Source organism: Arabidopsis lyrata (genome assembly GCF_000004255.2).
Source record: "Arabidopsis lyrata subsp. lyrata unplaced genomic scaffold ARALYscaffold_4, whole genome shotgun sequence".
NCBI lineage: Eukaryota > Viridiplantae > Streptophyta > Magnoliopsida > Brassicales > Brassicaceae > Arabidopsis > Arabidopsis lyrata.
The window spans coordinates 2,700,331-2,725,548 of record NW_003302552.1 but is presented as its reverse complement, the minus strand read 5'-3'; the positions used below and the strand labels follow the sequence as shown (position 1 = coordinate 2,725,548).

The following is a 25,218-nucleotide window of genomic DNA, read 5'->3' as shown; positions in this document are numbered from 1 at the left end:
AAATTGTGTATTAAATAACACTAAAGTAAATTATAAGTTATATTATTTCTATGTTTTAGATTTTTACTATATTTTTGAAAAATTTATTCAAATTTCAAACTTGTATATCACTAAATTAAATAACACTAAATTCTTTATATATTTTTTCACACTCAAGTTTAACTTAATAATTTACATAATTTCACTAAACCTTCAAATTCTTCTTAAAAAAATCACCATAAATACAGAGTCCAATAAACCCCTAATCAAATAATCCCAAAAGCTTTGAGTAATTTCTGCGTTTCCTCTTTGCCTTCTCCAAGAGGAAGAAGAAAACTTTGGCAGAGAGCGAAGCATCACACTTTCTTGGCCTCCTCTTCACGACTTTCGAAGAAGAAGTCTCCTTCTCCAACGAATCTCAGATCAGCCGAAGAAATTCTTTCTAACTTCATCATCAACGATAGATTCTGTAGTTTGATTTTCAGAGTAGTAGTAGTGTAAAGTCGGCGCAAGGAATCGGAAATGGCGGTGGGAGAGAAAGAGCACGAAGGAACGGTGGCTGAGAGCGGCGGCGAGAAGAATGATTCCGCCGTTGTACTCTCTGCTTCCGGCGAGAAGAAGACGACGAAGCGTAAAGGTTTGTTCTCGCGTATTTGGAATGCGATATTTAGGGTTAGAGGTGACGATTTCGAGAAGAGACTTAAGAATATCTCAAAGGAAGAAGCGACTGTTCGTAATAGAATGAAGCGTAGATCGATTACAAGGAGGAACTTCATTAGAAATCTCATCGCTTTCTCTGTCTTCTTTGAGGTTAGTCTCTTCTTCTTCTTCTTCGAAATTGATGTTATAGTGTTGTGTGTAGTGAAAACAGTTTCTGTTTTTGTCTGCTTACAGGTAATTGCAGTGAGTTATGCAATCATGACAACCAGAGATGAGGATTTGGATTGGAAACTGAGGAGTTTCAGGATCTTGCCAATGTTTCTTTTACCTGCTGTTGCCTTTCTTCTCTATTCTTCACTCGTTGGTTTCTGGAGGATGTGTGAGTCTTGTCTTGTGTTTTCCATCTTTTAGTTGCTCATGAAATTTGTCTTAGGCTTGGTGTCTAAGTTGTGTATTTGTGTGTGTGAAATGGTTTGGTTTAGGTGACCGCAGAGATCAGCATACCTTGGAAAAGCTTCAAGCAGAAATGTTGGGAAAGATCAATGAGTTAAAGGAAAGGACCAATTATTACATTACACAACAACTTATTCAGGTAAGGTATAACTTGTTTTGTGTGCGTGAGGCTAGTTCATTTCGGATTCTATTGGGTTTCTGGTATTCTTGATTAGTTCCACTGTCGTGTTTTGATGTGTGCTGCTGTGTTTTCTTGCTTGCACTACTTTACATAGTTCTGATAGAGATACATATCACTTAAAGACTCTAGCTTTATCGTAGGATTAGATCATTTTTCATTTCTATTTTATATTGCAAGTTATCCGTCTTTGTTGCATTAGGAGGTGACCTTAAATTTAAACTTAGCAAAGAGCATGGTATCGAAAATTTTGGATTGGAATTCCTTTAGGACAGTCAGCCATTAGACAAGGATTATCCTTATTGAGAGGTCTCTCTTTTTCGATTCTCAAGCTGCGCTAGCTTTGCCACTGTCAAACTAGTGGCTCCATGTGTTAGGCAAAGCTTAATTGTAAGTGTGGATAAAGGGTGGTTAGGAATCTAAACTCTTAAGTGTTACAGTTGAAATTCATAGTGTGATATGTCTCCCAACTTGACTTAACTGGAACTGGTACTGATAAAGGACAGGAAGACCTTTTGAGTTCTGGAATTACTTCTTCTACTGGTATGGTGGACTTGCAAATTGTTCAGAAACTTGAAAAAGAATTGAATTGCTGATATATCTTAACGGATGTTTGTTATTGTGGGGTTTATCACTATTGTGACTGGAACTTGTTTTAACATTAGTTATTTTGTATCAGAGGTATGACCCTGACCCAGCTGCAAAGGCGGCTGCTGCAACTGTTCTGGCATCCAAGTTGGGTGCTGAGTCAGGCTTGAAAGTATTTGTAGGAGATGAATCCCAACTTGACCCCACCCCAGGCAAGAGCAATGACATGGAAGCCAAACACTCACGAGGGCTCAGGAACCGAAGACAACCAAATACAAAACACAACAGTGCTGGGACCACTCCAACCCATCATTCTGATAATGAGTCTAACCATTCAGGGACAAGCGAAAGAATCACCGGCACAGAGCAAAACCAACAGTTGGTGTTTGAGCATTTTAATCCTCATGGATATGCTGCTCATGATGGTACCTGGATCTCACGCATCGCAGCTCTCCTTGTAGGCGAAGATCCAACTCAGTCATATGCACTCATCTGTGGAAACTGCCGTATGCATAACGGTGAGTGAGACACTATCTCTGTCTTTTTTCTTCTAAAACAACCAAACTCTCACATATTGTTGACACACTAGATGCAATATCGTTGATAACTTAATTGTACAATGTCTCTCTTCCTCTCTCATCATGCAGGACTCGCCCGGAAAGAGGATTTCCTGTACACTACTTACTACTGTCCTCATTGTCGAGCTCTGAACAAGCCGAAACATTCAGAAGAGCATTTACTTATTACTCCTGCAGATACACTCCCTAAAGTTTCTCTGAAGCCAATGAAAAGGGAAGTGATCAATAGCAGTAGCTCGACGAGTGAATGCGGTAACAGTCCAATCCCTTTGTTAAAAACTCCAGAAATCGTGGAAGAAGTCCCAGAAACAGCTGAGAGCGAGACACCAAACTGACCTGAGAAAAGAAGGCTTTCAAGTGTTTGTGCTAAAAGAGAGACAAAGGGAGAGATAGAATATGTGATATGGTTGTGTTAAAATGAGGTTGATATGCTAAAATTTGTAGCTGCTTGCAATTTTGATTGTGGAATGTTCTTACCGATGAAAGTTCGCTCGCAGTCGACAATCATTTCGCGGTGGAAAATCATATAGCATCAAATTTCTTCTCAGTGGAAATCTGTAGCTGCGTGTAATATATTTCACTGAACTATCTATTCCAAAGTCTTCGATAATCATCTCAACAAATTCTTAATGATTGAATAGTTCTTTAATCCGATTTGAGTTGGATCATTTCAAATAATGAATCAAGCCGTTCAGCGAAGATAATTAATCGATTATCGAGTTAATTGAGGGATTCAAAATTACTAGATTCAATTTTCACATCCATTTTTGTGAAAAAATATGTCAATCTCAATATTAATGCCAACTTATAAAAGAAAACCATAAAAACAAAATACATATTAAATTTGTTAAAGAAACAGCTCAACTTCTTTCTCCCGCCAAATATTCTCCTCCATTACCTTCCATTTTATTTCCTTCCTCTCCCCTAAACATAAACCCACCAAAAACAAAAAGTCTTAACCTTTATCTTTTCTTTTCTTAGATCCAAAGAGAGAGGGAGGGAGAGATTTTGGGGTTTGGGTTTTTGTTTTCTGTCTTCTTTCTCATAGAAACTTTTTTCTTTTAACTTTTTCTGAACAATAATACTAATTGATATGGGTAATGTAACGTCAAACATGGCGGCGAAATTCGCTTTCTTCCCACCGCCACCTACATACGGAGTGAGTAAAGACGAGGAGACCGGAAAGCTTATGTTCACCGGGATTACGCCAGAAAAAAGCATGGATGTTCATCAGCTTACCACCAAATCAGGCAACAAGGTCATTGCCACTTTTTGGAAACACCCTTTTTCTAGATTTACTCTTCTTTATTCACATGGAAATGCCGCGGATCTCGGCCAAATGGTTGATCTCTTCATCGAGCTTCGTGCTCATCTCCGCGTCAACATTATGAGGTTTATACTTTATACATACACAAATTTGAAAATACTTTCTTTTTGTTTATGAACGAACCTGAACCTCTTCATGTCTTTGAAACAGCTATGACTATTCAGGCTATGGAGTTTCAACAGGCAAGGTAAGAAAGAGACTCGTTCAAAATTTCAAACATTTTTCATGATTTGGCTCTTTGTTTAACCTTTGATTGTTCTTTAGCCAACTGAGCTCAATACATACTACGATATCGAGGCTGTGTACAATTGCTTGAGGAGCGAGTACGGGATCACGCAAGAGGAAATGATTCTATATGGTCAATCTGTTGGAAGCGGACCAACGTTGCATTTAGCGACTCGATTAAAGAGACTAAGAGGGATTATTCTTCATAGCGCAATTCTCTCTGGCCTTAGAGTTCTATATCCTGTCAAAATGACATTCTGGTTTGATATGTACAAAGTAAGCTTGATCTCAATTGTCTCTGTATAATTGCTATCGGGTCAGTCTCTCAAACTCTGGAATTTTGCAGAACATTGAGAAGATACGCCATGTAACATGCCCTGTTCTTGTCTTACATGTAAGTTTACATCATCACTTGTTCTCATTAACCAAAGACCGCGAATGAGAGATTATTAAACTTTGTTTCTGAAACCGCAGGGAACAAAAGATGACATTGTGAACATCTCACACGGGAGGCGATTGTGGGAACTTGCAAAGGACAAGTATGATCCATTGTGGGTAAAAGGAGGAGGGCATTGCAACTTGGAAACATACCCCGAGTACATAAAGCACGTGCGAAAGTTCATGAACGCAATGGAGAAACTCGCTCTCAACAATCCACCAAGCAAACAACAAAATGACGAGCCAAGCATCAAGGAAACTAAGCAGAATCGGTGCTTGAGATTCAGCAAAAGATAGAGAGAGCTGGATTTTGAAGATAGAAACACAACTAAATCCTTCCTTTGCAAGTTGCAACAACACACAAAGGCGTTATTTCCTCAGACAATGCTATCGAATGCAATAACGGTAGAATAAGATATCATCTTTGTAGGATTTAGCCTTGTAATTTGAACAAAATACTTATCATTACTTATAGTTGAAGCAACAGAACACAAAAGCTCCCAACTTTTTTTCCCCGACGCATTCATATCAACAAAAAAGGAAAGATCTGAATGCGTAATCCCGAAACAGAAACAACAAGAACATACTAAAACAGAGAAAGATCCAAAAGCAAATAATACTTACTAAATCTGTAATCAATCATTTAGGGAATTTTAAACCACATTGTTTGAGAATCTCAACATAGCTAACTTTATCATCTCTTTCTTTGAGATTCTCTCCACTGTTACGAAGAAGTGCTTCGATGATTTCTTTAAATGGCAAATCTCCACCAGAACTTTCAGCTTCAGAGGTCTTGATCCCTTCACTTGCAGACGAAGAAGCAGAATCGAAACTCACAGAAGCAGAAACAAGTTGTTTTACCAAACCCATGGTTCTTCCGATTGCAGTCGGAGGAGAAGAATCAGAATCAAGATGCTTTGCCGGAACCCTAACATCGTCGGCCGCAACAGACGGCGGAGAAGACAAAGGAACGGAGTCAGAAGGACATTTCGTCTCAAAAACCCTAACTTTTTCCGACGGTGAAGCAGAAACAGGCGTTGTCTCCGCCGTAGAAGACAGAGATTTCAAATTCGTCTCCGAAACCCTAACATTTACCGACGGTGAAGCAGAAACAGGCATCGTTTTGGCCGTAGAAGACGGAGATTTCAAATTCGACTCCGAAACCCTAACATTTACCCACGGAGAAGCAGTTACAGGCGTCGTTTTGGCCGTAGAAGACGGAGAGTTCAAATTCGACTCCGAAACCCTAACATTCACCAACGGAGAAGTAGAAACAGGCGGCGTTTTGGCCGTAGAAGACGGAGATTTCAAATTCGACTTCGAAACCCTAACATTTGCTTCTGGAAGAGAAGATGAAGAAGAAACGGGCATTGTTTTGGCCTCAGAAGACGGAGATGTACCTCCTCGGAGCTTAATCTCCGAAACCCTAACTCTGGGTTCCGATTCAGTGGCAGAGGAGAGAGAAGCGTTCTCAGGAGGAGTACGGAAGACTTCATCGCTGATGGAATCGAGGCTAGTCGGAGAAGAGAACGAGAGAACCGGAGTTTTAACAATCGCCGGAGAAATCTTGTTTCCGAGAACCTCAGTGTTGTCGGAATCCGTCGATTTCGTCGGAAGAGGTTCGTGACCGGCGAAAGGACAGTTTTTGAGGAAAGATTTCTGAGAAGAAGTGATGCTTTCGATTTCGCTCGAGTCGCTTCCAACATTTTCTGCCATTTTTGATGAGTGAGTGAGTGAGTGGCTCTTCCACTGTCTCCTCAGTGTCCATTAAAAAGGAGAAGCTCTGTGTAGTCCCAAGTCCGGTTTAATCAAATTCTCATCCCGGTCCGGTTTTAGTTGGTGTGTGAAATTAATTAATGATCTCAAATGCGATGAATCTTATTGGTTTAAGTCAGAACCTCGAGCCACTCAACATGTCTAATCTCGTCGATTAAACTATTGAGGGAGGTGATGTGAAAATGAAATTTAGAAGTTATGTTATAATATTAACTGGTTTATCTTTAGTATCAAACTTTTTAGTTATGTTTGAGTAATGATTTGAGAATTGGTTTAGTTGTTTGTATTTAAAGACAATGTTCAGGTTAGACTGTTTAATTCAATGAAAGATTTTGATCTTTCCTATTATGTTTCTTCTCTGGTCAACAATCTTTACAAATATGGTAAAGTTTTTTTTTTTTTTTTTTAACTTTTTTGTAAGAAAGTTTGTTCTTTTTGTTGTTGAATCAAAGTATATTACATTACAAAAAAAATAAAGTTTAGTTCCGCATTTTTTATGCTTTTCAATTCAAGGCCTAATTTGGAGTTTTCAGCTGTTGACAAATAGAATGTCAGTTTTGACTATGTCCATGTTTGTTGTTATTGTAAGGGTTTGGCGGTTTTGCATTTCAAAATTTTTCTTTTTGTGCTTTGACTACCAAGTGTGTGCTTTTTTTTGGCTAAGATAATTTCTTGATTCGACTAATGTGTGTTTGCTATTTCTTTTTCTTTTTTGGCTCTTGAATATTTTAGTGTTTTTGATTCACATGGGTTTGCTCTTAAATGTTGCTCTTAAATGTTTTTGTGTTTCTTTGTTAAAAAAAAATACTCCCTCTGTCTCATTTTATTAGATGTTTGGACTAAAAACACAGAGATTAAGAAACAATAAATGTTTTCTCATTTATGAAAATTCAACCAATAGAAGAAGATACTACATAATTAAAATAATTAAAAACTATTAAACTAATATAAACCATACATTGAAAGTAGAGAAAATCTTATATAATGGAACAAATGAAAAGGTCTAAAACATCTTATATATTGGGACAGAGGGAGTATATGTTTTTGTGTTTCAGCTAACATATATTTGCTATTTTCTTAGTTGCTCTTGAATGTTTTTCGTGCTTCAATGTTTTTAGTCAGTTTAAATCTTTTGTTACTTTAGAATGTTTTCATGCTTCGACTAAAGTGTGTTTGTCTTTTTTTGTGAATTTTTCTAAAAAAATTTGCATAAGGGCTTCGGCTAACGTGTGTGTTTTGCTTTGGAATGTTATCGTGTTTTGTTTTTCACTTTTTGTATTTTGCTTTGGCGGGCAAACTATTTTCAGCATTTGTTACGTTAGCGAATTGCTTGCATACATCTAATACACACATATATCAACCCTATACATATATACATACATCATTCACTCTCTCTTAAGTTTGAGACATTTTTAGACATCATCTAACACCCAAAAGTTTGATTACTCTTTTCAAGTCAAAACTAACAATCGTTCTACATCTTAGGCAGAAACAGAACATCAAAACCAGTTTATGTACTTTTCTACTATTTCTCAACACACACGTACAACATTTATGAAGCTAGCAACATTTCATTCCCTCATCTTATAAACTTTTTTCTAACACTCATACATATGATGAGCTGGATTTAAAATAATGGTCATTTAAAATGTTTTCAAACTATATGAAATAAGTCAAAGACTATATAACTTAACAGAGAAAATACAATTATAGCACCAAAGTCTTGTCTGAACGAGCGAGGAATCATAAAAAAAGTTTTGAGTCGGAAGAGTTTAGACATTTAAAAAAATAAGGAGAATAGAAGGAAAAATTGTTCAACTCCAAGGAATTGAACTTGAAGTTGGTTTTACGCAAGCACAACTACTTAGGTGGGCAAGTGGGGTTTCACAATGAAAGTTCGACATGAAATATATCAAAGGAAAATACAATTTCTTTCCTGATTTCAAGAACACAACGCCAAATCTCAACCATTGTCCCGATGATTTACGCCCTCAGTCCAGAAAACCTTTTAAGAGTTTGAGACCTTTAAAGAGTCTTTCAAACTCTTTCAAGTTCACTTAGCTTGGTTCCAACACTTCACCAAGCTTGGGTATTTATAGTACAAACCTTAGGGAATATTACCATTTTCAACAAAAATGAAAAAAGTTTTAAGTATGTACAAGGGTCATTATCCACACTTTTTAATTAAAATCAAAATTCCAATTTGTATTTACAAGTTCATAACGGTAAGAAACAAACTTAATTGTGTATAACGTTCATATTTTCTTTCGCCATCCAACGTCGACTGTCAAATTTAAAGTGATAGATCAATTTTTTTTTAAGTGATAGATTAGTTCTTTTTAGAAGTGATAGATTAATTCAAAATCAATATTTTAATTTTTAGTTAAACTTTTCTTGTAATTGATTTTTTTTTTTTGTCAACCTTTGTAAATGATTTTTAAATTAATTGTAAATTGTAACAAATTGCATAATAAAGTTTTGTTTTGTCGTCGGATTTAAATGGAAATGAAAAGATATGGTGGCACTTTTAATTATTGCGCGTCCTAATGGATAATTGATGAATGCTTCTGCTGGATTTTTATTTTTTTATTTGTTTCATAAACATACTTAGTTGAGATATTATATTTATATTTCAAAATAAATTGATTATATTTTGGTAGATTTAAAAGTGGTTGGCTAACAAAATAGCTGAAAATATTATATAGGAAAATGACTAAAATATTAGATGGCAAAATGGTTGAAACTTATATGATGGGTTCATTTTTTTTTATAGTAAAATGTTATAAGTTAATGTCATATAGTGTTCACTTTTTCCAATATAAAAACTTATAGTATGACATAAATTACTAATATAATTAAGGGACTATAATTAACATTAAAACGATGTCAAAAAATAAAAACTAACATGAAACATAAGAGAGAAAACATAATAAAGCAATACATGTAATAGAAAGCAAAGTCCACTTCTCTCTACCCTTAGATTGTTCATCCAAAAGATGAACACAAAGAAACTGTCTTCAAGCTTTAACGAAAACGAAAATTCGTCAAAGGATTAAAACCTCAAAAGGCTCTCTATCCCATTTTTTGTCAATCGATCTCCACAATCTGAGGCCTCCTCTCTGCAGCTTTCTTGCGTATGAAGATACCCCATCTCAAAGCAGCTTTAAGCTTTAGCCATCCAACCACAGCTTTTCCCGAGCCTCTGTTACGTTCTGTCCTGAACGTGTTATCGATCTGAGCTTGGTACGGTATGTTATAACCGTAACAAGACTCATCAGTCTGACCAAACCCACCTTCTGTTCCCACATTGTTCACACCAATGCCAAAAGTCTTCAACAGTCTCTGCATATCATCAGTCTCAAGCATTTCAGAGCTCCTTAGTCTGATTTCTTCGCTGAAAATGTCTTCAAGTCCTTGTCCTGCAGCTCTTGGGCGACACCAATCTTCTCCATTGTATGAACTTGAATCATTGGAACTTTCCATCGACCTGTTGTAGTCTTGTACGTTGCAAGGAAATGAGGGTAATAATTGGCTGCAATTTTGCTGCTCAAACTGAGGATAATCTATTGGTTGAGGGACCAGTGTATAGGTAATAGCATTCTGATGACATTGCACAGTTTGCCTATTATTCTGATTGTGCAGCTGTTGATGGTTCTGAGTTGTTTGTGCTGTGACCATTTTTGGTTCTGGTAAGCTTTTTACTTCCTTCTCGGCAACTGGTAAGCAATTTAACAGCTTACCGTCGTACTCAATAGCTTTATGCCAGTTCTCGTAAGCCAGCTTGACCAAAATATCTGCAGAAATCTGTGAGCTAACCAATGATCAGCTTAGCAACCAAGAAACTGTTGTCATATTTGGACAGAAATAATGATATATGTCTGTCGCTACTCATTACCTTTTGGTCATGGTTGAGAGACTCTAGCGATAGGAAATGCCCGTTTGTAATTAGGCCTCGGAATTCATAGATATGGTTGAAGACAACGCCTGTAGCGTGAGTCTGGTCTGTGTAAAACACATAAAGCTTCCCACCCAACACACATGTCTTTGCGTGCTCCACCGTGTTCTCCCACATTCTATTCGACATTCCACTCCCAAGCAACTACATTATCAGGAAAAAAAGAACATTTAACTAGTATATCTTTGGCAATATTGGTGGTTTGTTCACATTAACAGATATATATATATATATATATATGCTTACATTTCTCAGCTTCTGTGGATCCTTAACAAGGAGTCGAAGGAAGTCTTCGACTGTCACGATATTAGCTTTCAATAGTTTCTTGTGTAGCACTCCGTCTTTCGCTATTCTATCCAGTCTCCAGACTTCATCGTGTACAGCCGGTGGATAATGTTTCTTGTATACTGCAAAACATTGTCAAAAGAAAATGAATTTTTACAGATGACAGAGCCAAGTTAGTAGTAACTAACACTCATCTATACAATCCAAATGATTAGAAACTCACATTCTCCTCTATGATCTTTGACAGCAAAAGGTTCTGTTTTGGCTTCACGAATGCAAAAGCTATCACCACACCCTGCAGCCGGCTTAACACCAAGCCTAAACTTTCGGCTCCGTATCCAACTCGAGTTGTCAGTGAAAGTAAGTTCTCCTAAAGTTCCCACACCTTCCTTAAGCACTATCTGTGTGTCCCCAGTTAAAATGGGGCGTTTCCCTTCTCGCTCTTTCACTTCAAAGCTCTCAAAGTGCTCTCTCGTCCAGTCTTCATCGTCTTCATCATTGAAGTCACCCTCTAACACTACAACATTCAGCTTTGAAGCTGACTCTTCTCCTGTTTGGACTACATTTCCTGTGTTTGCATCTATAAGAACCACATGAATTGCCGAGCCTCGCTCTCCCTCGACTTTCCCACCTGTGAATAAGTGAGGAGGCATTCGCGTCCTAAAGTGAAGTTGTAGGTTTCTTCCATCGCGGTCTTGGATCCTCTTTGGTTCTGGTGACCTGGAAATTTTGTGTCGGTTTAACTAGAGACTCAAACGCTTCAAATATCACAGAGCCATTTCAAGAGGAAAAGGTATAACTGGAGAAAATACCTCGATGTTAACTTTGCATTTCCCAACCTTGATAAGGCTCGTTCCACCTCTTCACTAACCTGTTTGTTTGTCCACACCATAGCAAGTTTACAACTCCAGAAGCATCTCACAATTTACTCTAAAATCATTACATGTCTAAATTAAGAGTAGAATAAAAACTCACAATTCTGCGAAACAATGGCTCCAAAGACGAGCAAAGCCTCTGCAGACTATCTACCTTGACAGCTTCCACAATAACACTGTAAAAAGTTCATATGAAGGGATGAGAAAATCAACAACTTGTAAGCGAATCGAGAGGTTTAGAAATGTAACAACAAAATTTTAAGACAACATCTCTCAACAAAGAATAAATCTTGACTCAGAAAAGTAAAGAATCTTAGTTTCAAAACGGAACAGAGTTTACATTCTCCTCCATGATCTAACAACAACAAAGCATTGTTTCTTCAATAGTTGTGAGGTTTAACCATTTGGCTACTTTGAAACAGAAAATGACAGAAAATCCTAAAGGAAGTTACCTTGCCAAAGCAGGCACTTTTTGTCTCTTTGATTCTGGCAACTTGTCTGTATCCTCTTGACTGCATTCGTATCCTCGCTTGTTCATGGAACCTTCCATTTAACAAAAAAAAGAATTTGCGATTTCTGTGTCCAGAGATATACAAAAACTATTCCAAAGTTAGGAAAAAAACAGCAGAAGTCCACGAAGGAAGCTTCAGAGAAGAACACAAAAGAAACATAACTACATATAAAGTTGAATATAGAACAAATAGCCTCAAGCTATAGAGTTTGGACAACCCACATGGGTCTAGACGGTTTGCAGAAGTCACTGAACCGAGATCTGTTCTTTAATGGTAGATCTAAAGGGTTAATAAAAAGCTTTAAGGAATCTGTCCATGTGAGCATATTAGAATAATGCAAAGAGAGAAAGAGAGTTATTATTAATGGCTGACACTAAAAATAAACAAATCAAATAAACAGAAAAAAGCAGCTGTTTTTGTGCATGAATGAATATTGAAAGTTGGTGCTGCGTAATACCTGGAGTGATCATATGCTGCATTATGTCAACCCTTTCTTGACTTTTCTCTAGTTTTGTCTCTTCCTCTGCTCTTGTCCCTCTTCACAAAGTCTCATGTATCTGAAAAGTCTTTGTTAATCTTTTACAAAGAAGAAACAAAGAGTCCAAGTGAATATTGACCCACTTATATGCTTAGGCCATGCTTATATCACAGATGCATGCCATCCAACATTAGCTGCAATACAAATCCTCTTAAAAATCAAATCAGCTGCAAATCTCAACAGACACAAAATCCAAGTTCAATATGTATATATTTTGCTTTGGCTGATGAGAAAATGATGGTTGCATTTGCCAATAAAATACGGAAGTCGGTGACTTCTCGTCCAATGTGACTGGACAAAAATATATCTGAAGAAAAAAGTCAATACAAGGCCAACCCTTTCTTTAGGTACATTTAGATCCAAGTGCAGAACAAAAAAGAGCTACATATATAGAGAACATGGGAGACAAAAACATTGCCTTGAGAATTAAGCGAATCCCATGTTCTCATGAGCTCTATGCGGAAGAAAAAATCTATTTTTCTTCCATCGAGAAACTCTTCAGAGTAGACTGAGAAGAAGTCACTAAACAGTGAATTCCTTACTCACCTTCCCAACCTAATTGCCGAGCTATGCGTTCCCACAAAAAAGTGATCTTCCGCTCTTTGAGCAACAATGCTTGAGCTCTCTCTCTAGCTGATTCACAAATTTCCGTGGCAGCGTTACACTTCTCAGCCTCCTTTTGGTACTGTGAAGCAACCCTTTTAGCTACGGCAAGTGTAACATTCATGTGACGACTATGCTCGTCTGCAACTGCTTCTTGCAGCTTCAGCTCTTCTGTGAGAAGATCAACAAACTGCTTCTCCATCTCCTCTTTGAGCTCTGGATCATTGCTTCCACAACCTGACATGATACACAACATAAGTCGACAACATACATATTCTACTTTCCATGGACTAAAAGAGGAACGAACATCTTAAAAACAGAATAACTATAACAACTATTTTGTTAAAAGCATTCCTAATGCAATTTGCAACACAGATAAGAGAATCTCAGGCTCCTATGTCTGATCAAGAAACCCAAATAAAAAGTAACCTAAAGAGAAATAGTTGCACCCATTGGTTACAGATTCACCAGATTCCTAGGTTTTCAAATGGTTCAATGAAGGTCTTCATTAAGAAACCATCAGAGAGGCATTCTCATTCATATTATTAAATCAGTAGAGAAACAATACATACAAAGTTTGCAAGCTTGGGAAGGAGATCGAACCTGTAATAGAGAGGTTTGCAAGCCCTGCAAAAGAATACATACAATACACGAATGAAACTTTATTAGAAATTGAGACTCTTATGGCTTACATTATACAATGAAAGATCAAACAATCTTAAGTATTCCAGATTTATAAGAACTAAAGTCTCCTAATTTATGAATCAAATTGAAAACCCAGATGCTAATTTTCCAACAGAATGAGAGAAAAAAACAAAAAAAAAAACAGTACCGGGAGCAATCTGGAGGAGAGACAAAGGAGGAGGACAATCGCAGATCTCGCAAGGAGGACAAATGAAGTTGCTGCTGCTAACCATTGCCCCGGTTAGTGATGAAAGCTCGATTTTTTAAATCATCGATCAGATCACTATTCTTCGATTCACGTCTGAGCAGCAACGATCATGGCGAATTGGCCATAGTGGAAAGAAAGACTACTGTAACTGGAGGGAAACTATATCCCCCGAACAGACGTTGTTACGAGATCACCCCAAATCTTTTCGGTATTACGACATCATCTCATTACGAAATTGCCCCATATCTTTCGGTAATTACGAAGTCGCCCCACATTTTACGGTAATTACGAAATTGCCCCATATCTTTCAGTAATTACAAAATTACCCCACAAGTTGTGGTAATTACGACATTGCCCCACATCTTTTGACAATTACGAAGTCGCCCCACATTTTTCGGTAATTACGAAATTGCCCCATATCTTTTGATAATTACGAAATTGCCCCATATCTTTTGATAATTACGAAATTGCCCCACATCTTTTGGTAATTACGAAATTGCCCCATATCTTTTGATAATTACGAATTGCCCCATATCTTTTGATAATTACGATATTGCTCCATATCTTTTGATAATTACGAAATTGCCCCACATCTTTTGATAATGACGAAATTGCCTCATATCTTTTGGTAATTACGAAATTGCCCCATATCTTAAGGTATTTACGAAAGCACCCCACATCTTTGGATATTTTTCGAAATCGTCCCTAATCTTTTCATATTACGTAATCTTACTTTTATGATTGGCACTCTATAATCAGTTGATTCAGAAATTTACCCATAGAGACATTGAGATATGTGAGAAAACGATCTCCAAGATTAGCTTTTTAATTTATTTTATACAAACTGAATCTCAAACGAATGACAGAAGACACAACCATGTTTTCGTTGGTTGATTTAGTGCAATAAACATTTTTCAAGATTGGCACTATTTGTTCATTCGTTACAGAATTCACCCATAGAGAAACAAACATGAGATTATTTGTATGAGGGAATACAAATTCCTGGTGAAGTTTTTACTTTGTTACACGAACTGAATCAAAAACACAGTACACATAAATTTCTTTATTTGTTTAGCTCCTATTGCTCTTCTTCTCTTAAATCTCTGTAATACTCACTGATCCATTTCTCTATAATGGAAACCTCTTGCCTCCTCTGCTCTTTCAGCCACTCTGGGTCATCTTTTGTAGCAGCCCTCAGATCCGCATGGTGAGCTCCTGTTTCACACAAAACAATGTTATCTTTCGATTTTCGCTCAATCTATCTATGTCCAACTTCCCCCACATTCATAAACATAACAGCAGTGTTTACCTTTCTTGGTCACAAGCGCGACGATACTGCTTGAAATATTCTTCAGAACCCTGAAAATTAGATGGTAAAAAAACGATCTGTTTAAGAACCAAAACCCATAAGATTGATGTTCGAAGAGTACTACTTAGTATCACTTACCCTCCACGGCTCCAAGGGTCCTGCATTCCATTAGAGAATATGATGTTGCTTCCAAATCTCTTCAGTACTGTCTCTATTCTCTGCAAAGATGACCAAAGAGCAGATATTGAATCGTACACCTGAAGAACCTGTTCCAATGGAGAGGAAGAAAAAACGGACCTTTCCGCCAAATTCTGTGGTGATCCAATGGGGTCGAGGCTTGACTCCGTATGTACTCATGCATTGTTCTTGGAATGCCTCATAGTCATTGTCGTACGGAGGGAGCATGCTCTGGTTCGAGCAGCTCATTGGCATCACCATCTCTGTGCACGCCTGTTACCATTCAATAATCATATTGTGTCATTTATAGTTTCATAACATAAATCATTTCTTGCTCTAGAGACTGCAAATCCATTGGAATATGTTCTATCCTCCAAATGACCAATATCTAAATGACAGTCTAAACTTCATTCAAACTCATATTCATACATTCTTTGGATAAAGAGGAAAATCCTTTTATTTATGAGACTACCTGATATTGCCAACCATTGAGCCCATGATCATCAGTTTGTTGTTCCATCTCGAAGCATTTTTCTGATCCCGAATAGTTGTAGTATAAGCTTGCAGCAGCAAAGGCACGGTCAAGATTACTGGATCCTCGAGGGAACCCGTCGATGATCTTGCACATCTGATGCAAAAGAAAACGAGTCCAAATTCCGGTCGGGAAATAAGAAAATACTCAATGACACACTTTGGTGTAATGAATATCTCACCTGCTCCACGGGATAACCAGGCAGTGGCGCCATGAAATTAGCTGCAGTTGGATAATTAACCATGGCTGTATAAACAAATGCTCCACTTAACCAATCTCTGGCTGAATATTTAGACTGAAGGCCTCTAAAATTCAAGCAAAACAGATTCGGTTGAGCTGCTTTTGTTTGAAGAGCTTACAGAAGAGAGAATATATTTCACTGCAAGTTTGAAGATAAGCATTAAAGCATAATTTACTTGCAAGTTCGGAACTTTTTGCTGAGTTCTTGCAAGCCATTTTTCATAGTTGAAACTGCTTCTAGCTCTTCCCAGCTTCTCTTGATGACTGTGAAACAATTAATACTTGCATCCTGCTCATAACAAAAGTTCATTATAATGCCACTTTTGTATGAAAATTGCCGGAAACAGAGCATACAGCACCTTAAAATCCTGAGAAATGGCATCATAGAAGCTCGTCAATGGCACAATGTTATCGAAATGAAGTATTGGAGCGGAGGATGCCAATGCACCGATTGTTATGTGGGGATACTTGAGCCTGAACCACGCTGCAAGCACTGTCGCAAGACATGACACACAACAGAACATAGTTTATGAGTAATAATATGAGGTATCATCAATTGATTATCCCACTGAAAGTGGTGGGTGTGAGCTTACTTCCACCATAAGAGCCACCAAAGACAACCACAGGCGATGCCTCAGACGATAGATTCTGCTTCAAGCTTCTTATCAGGATCGCATAATCAGCCAACGCTTGCTGAGAGCTTAGGTAACCCAATGTCTCAGCTGACTTATGCGACTTCTTCCCAAATGGCGTTGATTCTCCATAGAACCGGTGCTGCAACAAGGAGACAAAACACCATAATAAACGTTTTGAGTCTCTTTTTCAAACTAGATATGAAATTAAGTGGTTTGCAAAAGCTCATACTTCAATGAAAACAAGAAGAGCCTGGAACTTGGGAGCAATATCCGACATGAAACCGGTGTTGGAAGCAAACCAGTCGATGTCTCCTTCATTTCCGGTGTAGACAAAGATGGGGCCACCTTTGCGCCAGAAACGGCTGTTGATGAGGTACTTCTGGTGGAAGACTGTGTAGCTCTCTGGTGTGAAACCGAAGTGGTCAAGATTTTGAGGGAAGTAACGAGTCTCAAAAGGTAACTCTTGCTTTGACTTAGAAGCCTTTTTCTGTTGTCTTAGAGAAGAAAGATGGTGGAAACCTCCGGGAGAATACGTTGCTTCTGCAACAATAGAGAAGAACAGGAACACAAGACACAAACAAGCAGACATTTTCTCTCTCTCTCTCTCTCTCTCTCTCTCAAAACAAGAGTAACTCAAATACACGCAAGGAGGCAGAAGAAGAAGTGGGTTACTGGGTTTGGTCTTATGCTAACAAAATTGGTTTTGCATTCGTCAAACTTTTGTTTTCCCAAGTAAACTCTTTTGGAGCTTGTGGAGTGAAAACGTGAGTTGCATCAGAAAAGGTTTTGTCCTTTATCAGAACTTGTGATGATTCTGCCTCTCCCTTTCTCTTAACTATCAAGCATGATGATGACACAAAAAATAAAGACTTCACAATCAATCAAACTCTCACACAAGTGGCCGTATGATCCAAACAAAGCTAAGCTCAATCTCCAAGAAAACAAACTTTGGTTTAACAATATTTAGTTAAAATCCAGTTAGTTTCTCCCAAAGCAATACTGCCAAAACACAAAAAGGTCCAACAAAGAATATACTACCAATGAGGCTATGAAATAAAAAAGAAACCACTTTATTATCTTAGACTAGTTTCTGATAAGAGTTCTCAAATTAATTGAGACCTCAGCACCAATAATTCCACACAACAGAACCTAGGTAGACTTAACCTGATTAATTGGAATAATCCCACCACAAAAGTCACAATCTTGATCAAAAACAAGATACAACTCACATCAGTTTGTTGTTGTCAACTTTGAGCACCACAAAGGCACAAACTTTGTTCCCAAAGTTGACCACTTTCATAATTGTTTCATTCATTCTTTTAATGGTTTTAGGCCCACAATTTACTTTTCTAACAAAACACTGATGTATCCTACATTGCTGTAATAACCATTCCAATAGCTAAGAAGAAAGAATATGGTTTACTAAGTTTCAACATATTCAAAGCCTAGACCTTTTCTCAGATACTGCTTCTAGTGCTGCTCTGAGATCTATCTAATTTCGATTCTTCTACCAATTGAACAAAAGTTTCCAGAAGTTGACAGAATTAATCAAAATTAAACACGCCAAGAAACAGAGCGTCATCAACGTCTGGTCCACTGACTTCGAACGTATCATCATCATATAGCCCCCAAAGAAGACGAAGAAGAAGACAAAAACAGAGAAAATGATAGAGAGCGCTCAAGCGGATCATCATCGCGCGTATGTGACTCGATTGATCAGGTAGTTTGAGTTCATTGGCTTCGCTTCTACCGGAAAGTGACGACGGCGAGACCATTGGCACTTCCGGGAGCAAAGCCTCATACTTAAACTAATGAGAGAACAGAGACGATTCTGAGAGTCTCTGCAAAGTCCAAGCAAACAGAGCTCCGATGTTTAGGGGAGAGTTAACCTCTTGTGCCACTAATCAAGAATCGGTAACCTCTTATGCCACTCTTATGTTTTCTTTTTATTATCGAATTAATTTTAAATAGAGAAAGTGAGTAAATTACATAAAACCCAGACGAAAATAAGTATATTACGACCCAACCAAACAATCCGAATCCAGTCCATAAGAAAATAACCCGACCCATACAAAATCCCCAAATTTACCCTAATCCCCTAATTCTGAAAATTTCTCTAAGTAAAACTCAAAACCGTAAAAATCGCTTTCACTACTCTTCTCTCTGTCTCCGAGTTCTCTCTGTACTCTCGCGAATCTCCGTCGCTTCTTTTCCGTTTTCGTTGTCTCCGGAGTATCGTCGTCTCCGCCGTCTTCTTCTAGCGTGGGAACTTCGTACTCCATCATTCGTCTCCTCCGTCTCCTCCTCGGTGGTTTGTCTTTTCGTCTCCTCCGACTCCGTTCAGCGTGTCTTCGTCTCGTTCTTATATGGCTCGCGTGAAAGGTGGAGATAACAGGGTATATGAATCAACAGAAGGGTCTCGAGAAGGGGCTGCAAATCCGGATCCAACAGAAGCTTCGACGGACGCTTCAGTTCCAACAGAAGCTTCGACGGACGCCGCAGTTCCAAAAGATGCTCCGACGGATGACGCTTATCCAACAGAAGCTCCAATGGATGCCGCTGTAATTGGTCCACAGTGGAATCCGCAGAAGCAGCCACCGAATTAGTAGTTTTTTCGGTTCCGGAATTGTCTGATAAAGAAGAGAAAGAAGAAGTCGGTGAGCATGATAAAGAAGTCCGTGAGTTGTCAATTGATGGTCAGGGTTGTGATAACGAGGAAGAAGAGAGAGTTGTTGATTCTGAGGGTGAAGATGTTGCTGGTGATAATGAGGAGGAAGATGTTGCTGGTGTTGTGAAGGTAAGTAACAGTTTGTATTTGTTGTATATGGTGTTAAAGGTAAGCAACAGACATAGTTGTACTCAGTTGTATGTGTTTGAATATGCAGAATATAGTTGATGATATTGCTGTTGAGGAAGAGGAAGAGGAGAGGGTTAATGATGTTGCAGCTGATACAGATGAGGATGATGATGATGAGGAATCCCAACCACTGCCGCCAGAGAGCATGTACTTTAGTCCAACTGAGTACAACAAGGTATGTAAGGTAGGTAGTAGGTGTAAAGTTGGCCAAACAGTGGCCATGATAGAGGCATTTGATGAGGAAGTTAGTTGGTTTAGGAATCATGCTCAGTTTAAGCATATATTCCACATGCCTAAGGAACCAAATCACATGATTCAAGGCATGTGGATGCTTATGCTTCGCACTGCTCGCACGGGTATGGAGAATGAGTGTTGGTTTGTTGTGAATGGAGTGCCTATAAGGTACTCCTTGAAAGAGCATGCTTTGTTGACCGGGTTGGACTGCCATGAGTACCCAAAGAATCATGAGAAGAAGGGTAGTTTGAGGTTTGTCAGGAGGATGTTTGGGAGGACAGACCTAATCAAAATCAAAGATGTAGAAAAGAAGTTGGCAGCTATTAAGAGTGAGAAGTGTTTGGATAGGAAGAAGTTGATTATTTTGTTGTTTTTATGTGCGGTTGTGAAGGCTGATTCTAAGGGTGATGGGAACATAGAGCAATTCCTGTTAAGGATTGTTGATGATGTTCATGCTTGTGAGATATTCCCGTGGGGAAGGTATTCTTTTGAGCAATGTATGACAGGGATCCGGAGAATGATGAAAAACATGAAAGGTGAGGTGAAACCAAAAGCACAGAGCAGCTTTTTTGGATTCATCACTCCTCTTGAGGTAAAAACTTGTGAATATTGTAATGAGTTAGAGTGTTTAAGTTATAGTAGTAAAACTGTGTTATTGTGAATGTGTAGATTTTTGCATTTGAGTGCATACCACAGCTTGGAAGGCGATTCAGAGAAGCTGTTCCCGCAGCTAATGACTGTCCAAGAATGTGCAAATCTAAATTCACTGATAGTTGCATGAAGGGCTTTACCTTGGATGAAATAAACCAAGCCCTTAGTGAAATTAAGGTTAGCTTTTGGTGCCTTTACTTCTCTTAGTATGCATATTTATTGAGATTGATGCTATGTGTATTTGACAGGATATCTCAAGCATCTTGGAACCTGATATGGATGAGAAAGAGATGTTGTCTGGCCTTGTTGAGAAAGATGTTGATGAAGGGATGGGATTTATTGATCCAGTTGTTGAAGGTTGGAGAGAGCAGCTGATCAGAAAGAAGAAGAAAATCTGGTGGAAAAGTCTATACCAGATGGACTTGCAGGCTCGGGGTTTTGGTGATGTTGTCCCTGAAGTGGCTGAGAGGCTTGGTGATGTTAAAGAAAGTGATGGTGAAGTCCCTGAGAGGCTTGGTGATATCCTCTCATTACAGTCAGCTGTGGACAAAGGATTTGCGAAGATCATGGAGAAGTTGTCTGAGATGGATAGCAAAGTGAGTATGCTGGATGGGAGAGTGAAAGACTTAGAGGGTTATGTGTCAGTCTAGCTAGAGAAAGAGCGGTACAATGAGTATCATCCAGGGACTTCAAGTGATTTTGTGCCAACCTATTGTACACCAACTGCTAATCAACCAATAGCGAGTCCGACAAAGGCTTTGGTCCTTCACAGTGGTTTCACAGACCCTAAGCCAATCCAGATTCAAGAATTGAGTGAGTTTACATTTTTGTAGTTTTTATTGTAACATACATGTTCTAACATTGGAGTTGTGTAGGTGATGAAGGTGATCAGGAGCAGCTGGCTAGGAAAGAGAAGGAGAACAAGAAGAAGAAAGCAGTGAGGCCGAAGCATAGTGGCCCTACAATCCAGACCGGGAAAAAGAGACAAAGGAAGGCTTCCAGGTTTCAGGCTGAAGAGTTTACAGCAGAGGGGAAGGGGAAGGGGAAGAAGCGGCAGAAGAAATAGGTGATCTTTATGAGAGATCACTCTTTATGAGTAATTGCTTTTGTGTAGGACAAAACTTATATTTTCTGAGTATTTTGCGGTTATCTTTTATTAGGATTCAAAACATTGTACTATCTTTTGGTTGTGTTGTGGTTTAGGTGCATTTTTTGTATTTGGGGTTTAGGATGATCCAGAAATTATATTTTAAGAAATTATGCATTTGGTCCAACTACTAACAAACGTGGGACAACTATTAACACAAGTAGGACAACAGGAACAACTACTAGTAATCCTGGGACAACTATGTGATGAACCAGGGACAACAGGGACAACTACTAACAATACAGGGACAACTATTATTAAGAACGATGGACAACAGGGACAACTACTAACAATACAAGGACAACTACTAATAATCCAGAGACAACTATGTGGACAACCAGGGACAACTACTAAATACAATATATTTAAATTTTAGTTGGACCAGTTGAACCAGGGACAACTACTAAATACAATATATTTAAATTTTAGTTGGACCAGTTGATCCAGGGACAACAACTATTAAAAATACTTAGTGAGTACATATAACTCGGAGTTGTACCGGTTGAACCAAGTACAACTACCATTACTGCAGGTACAACTACTAATAATACTTCATGAAAACACAATTCCATATCCAAAATACAAATTCAAATATTACAAAGAGTAGGTGGTAATCATACAATATTACCACCTTGAAAGTAACCCCCTAAGCCTCGCAATCTCGACTTCTTTTGTGGCTAACCTCTCTTTAAGGTCATCAATTTCTTCACGCATAAGACGAAGAGTTTCCCGGATCGACTCCAATGCAGGATTTCCACCCCTCCCATATTCAAGAGAGGTTAACACGTCATCTTTATGTCTGTCAAATAGGTGGTGTATCTTGGACAGCTCCTCAGTTACCGCCCAATCCCACCACTGAACTAGGTGATCTCGATTATCCTTATATTCGTCTCCATCCTAGGAAGAATATAAAAAGTTAAAACCAGCAAGTTGTACTTAGTTGTTCCAGAATTGCAACTAAACCATACCTTAAGCACTGGGCATCTGTATACGCGCTCTCCTTGGCGCTGTCCTGTTAGACATCGCTCAAGTTTGACCATCTCACCACAGAAACACCTCTCGGGAACACCATAATTGGCATCTGCATTACATTCTCCACTGTTGATGCTTGCTACGGATGTGGAGGGTTGGGAGTAACTATAAGGCATATCTACGGTTTAGAAGATGAGTAGATCTGACCATTCAATCAAACATAAATCAATTAAATCTTAGTAAATCCGAATTAGTAGAAAGCAGATCTATTAAACGGCGAGAGAAGGAAGAAGGAGCATAGATCTGAAAACCCTAATTTTTGGGTTTCTCGTTTTCAATAACAGAAGAAGAAGAGAGAAGAAGATATGTGAGAGAAGTACCCAGATTTCGCAAAATTTGAAGAAATCTGAAAACCCTAATTTTTAGTGGTCTCGTGAAGAAGAGAGAAGAAGAAGAGAGAAAAGAAGAAGAAGAAGAATCGGAGTCGAGATGTGAGAGAGAGAGAGAGAGAGAGAGAGAGTACTCTCCTTATTAGATGAGAAGACTGGTGTGAACACATTTCTGTGGGACCGGTTTGAGTCAAAAACTAGTCAAAGACTAGTGTGAACACATTTCTGTGGGACCCCCGATAAATAGATTTTCTACATAGTTGTCTTTAGATGTTCAGTTGTCCTAATTTCCTCACAGTTGAACTATTTCTAAATTTGTAATTTTGTAGTTGAACCTTAAAAAATACCATAGATATCTAGTTGTTCACATCAATTTCCACATTATATTGGTGTTTAAGAAGTTTTCATAGAATAATTTATCAGAAAACATAGTTTACATACTTCTTCCATCTTTATAGATGATCTTGAACTAATTGTTCCTTGTTACCTAAAGAGTGATTTGTGTAATTTTGGTTTTTGCTCATATTAATTATTGATAATGTTACATATCATATATTAAAAGTATTAAATGTACCTTCAGAGTTTAAAAATGTTTTAATCACTTATTATGGTTTAATTTATGTAATTTTGTATTTTTTTGTAGTTTTAGTTGTTTCCAGTTGTATCGGTTGAACCCAGAAACCATTCTTGCTAATATTGTAAAGAAATAAAATAGTTTATATTACAAACTTATAAATAATAATCCATATATTACAAAGCGATATTAGTCTTACAAATAAAAATACAAGTACAAAGTTGTTTAAGTTATTCCGGTTGAACCCAAATGGTTATACAGTTGTTCCAGTTGAACCAAAATGGTCCAGTTGTTCCAGTTGAACCGTATTGGTAAAGCAGTTGTACCGGTTGAACCAGGGAATTAATCAAGATGTTTCTGGATCCTCGGGCTGTAGCCATCTCTCCAAGTTAATTCCTGGAACAGCTTTGTTACTCTTTCTCCGTTTTTCTCCAACAGATGGAAACCGTTTATCTTGATTGCGTCCTTTTTTTGGAGTGTAATCCGGCGGCTCAGCCTCCAACTCTTTAACTGACTCGGGAATATTCCATTCTGACTCATGTGGCACTACAAACAACGTCCTGTAATATGCCAATGCCCAAGTATCAATCAAATAAAAGACGGAGCAAAGTCTATATATGCTTACATCTGCATTTCTCCCTTCCTTGCGGGCTAGGAACCTTGCTGCGGCAATGGCATGGACACACGGGTACTTGTCTATATCAAATGTCTTGCAAGAACAAGTTTTCATTTTCAAATCCACCAAAAAGCTGACCGACATCCCATCAATGACGTTGTATTCTTGTCTATAACTGTTAAGCTCAACAACTTTTAACTTCGCAGCAACTGGACATCGAGCATGCAAGATGTTCTCCACAAAAGGCACAACCTGTGATGTGCTCGATGCATTACCTGAATCTTGCCTATGGTTGTTAAACCATTCAGAGAACTTCTCAACCATGGCATCAATCATAGGTAAGAGGTGATACTTCCTCGCTTTCTTAAACACAGCGTTCATGGACTCCGCAGCATTGCTAGTGTCTATGTTGTACTTGTCTCCTTGGAAATGGTACCTAGACCACTGCTCTCTCTCTCTCTATGGCTTTATCTAGATAGTCAGCAACATTAGACCACCGACTCCTAAAAATACCATATTCTCTATTGAACTCACTCTCAGTATAAGCATGAGCGCACTCCAAGAACTTCTTCGCAGCTCCATCCTTATCAGTCTTCGCACGGAGTCTTAGATTTTGAGACAAATGCCATATACAGTGTACATGATGCGCATTCGGGTACACCGTCATGACAGCCTTCTTGATGCTTTGATACCTGTCACTAATAAACACCAGATCAGGAACTTCTGGATATACAGTTTTCAGCTTCTGGAAAAACCAAATCCAACTAACATCCTTCTCTGCATCAATTACACCAAATGCAAGAGGATAATGGTGATGATTAGGATTTTGAGCTGTTGCAATAACCAACATCCCACCATATACAGTTTTGAGATGAGTTGCATCCACAATTATCACTTTCCTCATTCCCCTGAAACCTTCAATGCTAGCTCCCAAAGCGATGAATAGGTACTTGAACTTCTTCTCTTCCAACTCCACACTTGTTACAGTCCCTCTATTTACCATCTCTAACATGTAGAGATAAG

At 38.3% G+C, this 25,218-nt stretch overlaps 8 protein-coding genes across 11 annotated transcripts; 3 read left to right on the top strand and 5 right to left on the bottom strand.

The window, feature by feature from the left end:
* The first annotated feature begins 247 nt into the window (after window positions 1-247).
* On the top strand, window positions 248-3,065 carry LOC9316640 (uncharacterized protein At2g24330). Its single transcript, XM_002880527.2, has 5 exons — window positions 248-789; window positions 874-1,018; window positions 1,122-1,231; window positions 1,950-2,376; window positions 2,506-3,065. Exons 1-5 carry the CDS (start codon window positions 502-504, stop codon window positions 2,769-2,771), a joined length of 1,236 nt encoding a protein of 411 aa, XP_002880573.1. The 5' UTR covers window positions 248-501; the 3' UTR covers window positions 2,772-3,065.
* Window positions 3,066-3,335: 270 nt separating this feature from the next.
* LOC9314813 (protein ABHD17C) lies at window positions 3,336-4,944 on the top strand. Its single transcript, XM_021030093.1, has 5 exons — window positions 3,336-3,828; window positions 3,914-3,950; window positions 4,028-4,264; window positions 4,335-4,382; window positions 4,463-4,944. The coding sequence occupies exons 1-5, from the start codon at window positions 3,530-3,532 to the stop codon at window positions 4,721-4,723; spliced, it is 882 nt and encodes a 293-aa protein (XP_020885752.1). The 5' UTR covers window positions 3,336-3,529; the 3' UTR covers window positions 4,724-4,944.
* On the bottom strand, window positions 4,872-6,376 carry LOC9314812 (putative protein TPRXL). Its single transcript, XM_021030092.1, has one exon. It carries the CDS (start codon window positions 6,140-6,142, stop codon window positions 5,066-5,068), a length of 1,077 nt encoding a protein of 358 aa, XP_020885751.1. The 5' UTR covers window positions 6,143-6,376; the 3' UTR covers window positions 4,872-5,065.
* Window positions 6,377-9,045: 2,669 nt separating this feature from the next.
* LOC9314811 (calmodulin-binding protein 60 E) lies at window positions 9,046-12,510 on the bottom strand. Of its 2 annotated transcripts, none has more exons than XM_021029825.1 (8): window positions 12,287-12,510; window positions 11,770-11,893; window positions 11,418-11,493; window positions 11,255-11,313; window positions 10,666-11,162; window positions 10,404-10,564; window positions 10,098-10,301; window positions 9,046-10,006 (listed from the first exon to the last, which is right to left on the bottom strand). In XM_021029825.1, the coding sequence occupies exons 2-8, from the start codon at window positions 11,865-11,867 to the stop codon at window positions 9,290-9,292; spliced, it is 1,812 nt and encodes a 603-aa protein (XP_020885484.1). In that variant the 5' UTR covers window positions 11,868-11,893; window positions 12,287-12,510; the 3' UTR covers window positions 9,046-9,289. The 2 variants fall into 2 exon arrangements, with proteins under 2 accessions (XP_020885484.1, XP_002878744.2); XM_002878698.2 differs by having other exon boundaries at window positions 11,770-11,860.
* Window positions 12,511-12,594: 84 nt separating this feature from the next.
* On the bottom strand, window positions 12,595-14,096 carry LOC9314810. Of its 2 annotated transcripts, XM_002878697.2 has the most exons (3): window positions 13,803-14,093; window positions 13,574-13,597; window positions 12,619-13,207 (listed from the first exon to the last, which is right to left on the bottom strand). In XM_002878697.2, exons 1-3 carry the CDS (start codon window positions 13,885-13,887, stop codon window positions 12,906-12,908), a joined length of 411 nt encoding a protein of 136 aa, XP_002878743.1. In that variant the 5' UTR covers window positions 13,888-14,093; the 3' UTR covers window positions 12,619-12,905. The 2 variants fall into 2 exon arrangements, with proteins under 2 accessions (XP_020885485.1, XP_002878743.1); XM_021029826.1 differs by lacking the exon at window positions 13,574-13,597 and having other exon boundaries at window positions 12,595-13,207; window positions 13,803-14,096.
* Window positions 14,097-14,748: 652 nt separating this feature from the next.
* Window positions 14,749-18,639, bottom strand: LOC9316639 (lysosomal Pro-X carboxypeptidase). The gene is made up of 10 exons (XM_002878696.2): window positions 16,985-18,639; window positions 16,714-16,894; window positions 16,480-16,613; window positions 16,297-16,409; window positions 16,062-16,185; window positions 15,821-15,976; window positions 15,469-15,621; window positions 15,310-15,389; window positions 15,172-15,221; window positions 14,749-15,077 (listed from the first exon to the last, which is right to left on the bottom strand). The coding sequence occupies exons 1-10, from the start codon at window positions 17,342-17,344 to the stop codon at window positions 14,941-14,943; spliced, it is 1,488 nt and encodes a 495-aa protein (XP_002878742.1). The 5' UTR covers window positions 17,345-18,639; the 3' UTR covers window positions 14,749-14,940.
* Window positions 18,640-18,675: 36 nt separating this feature from the next.
* On the top strand, window positions 18,676-21,714 carry LOC110229191 (uncharacterized protein At3g43530-like). Of its 2 annotated transcripts, XR_002332653.1 has the most exons (4): window positions 18,676-20,438; window positions 20,516-20,674; window positions 20,746-21,310; window positions 21,373-21,714. XR_002332653.1 is itself a non-coding variant. In XM_021028657.1 (3 exons), the coding sequence occupies exons 1-3, from the start codon at window positions 19,623-19,625 to the stop codon at window positions 21,145-21,147; spliced, it is 1,377 nt and encodes a 458-aa protein (XP_020884316.1). In that variant the 5' UTR covers window positions 18,676-19,622; the 3' UTR covers window positions 21,148-21,714. The 2 variants fall into 2 exon arrangements, 1 of the variants encoding a protein (XP_020884316.1); XM_021028657.1 differs by having other exon boundaries at window positions 20,746-21,714.
* A 460-nt stretch (window positions 21,715-22,174) lies between these two features.
* On the bottom strand, window positions 22,175-23,077 carry LOC110229192 (uncharacterized protein At4g04775-like). The gene is made up of 2 exons (XM_021028658.1): window positions 22,613-23,077; window positions 22,175-22,541 (listed from the first exon to the last, which is right to left on the bottom strand). Exons 1-2 carry the CDS (start codon window positions 22,790-22,792, stop codon window positions 22,269-22,271), a joined length of 453 nt encoding a protein of 150 aa, XP_020884317.1. The 5' UTR covers window positions 22,793-23,077; the 3' UTR covers window positions 22,175-22,268.
* Window positions 23,078-25,218: the final 2,141 nt, after the last annotated feature.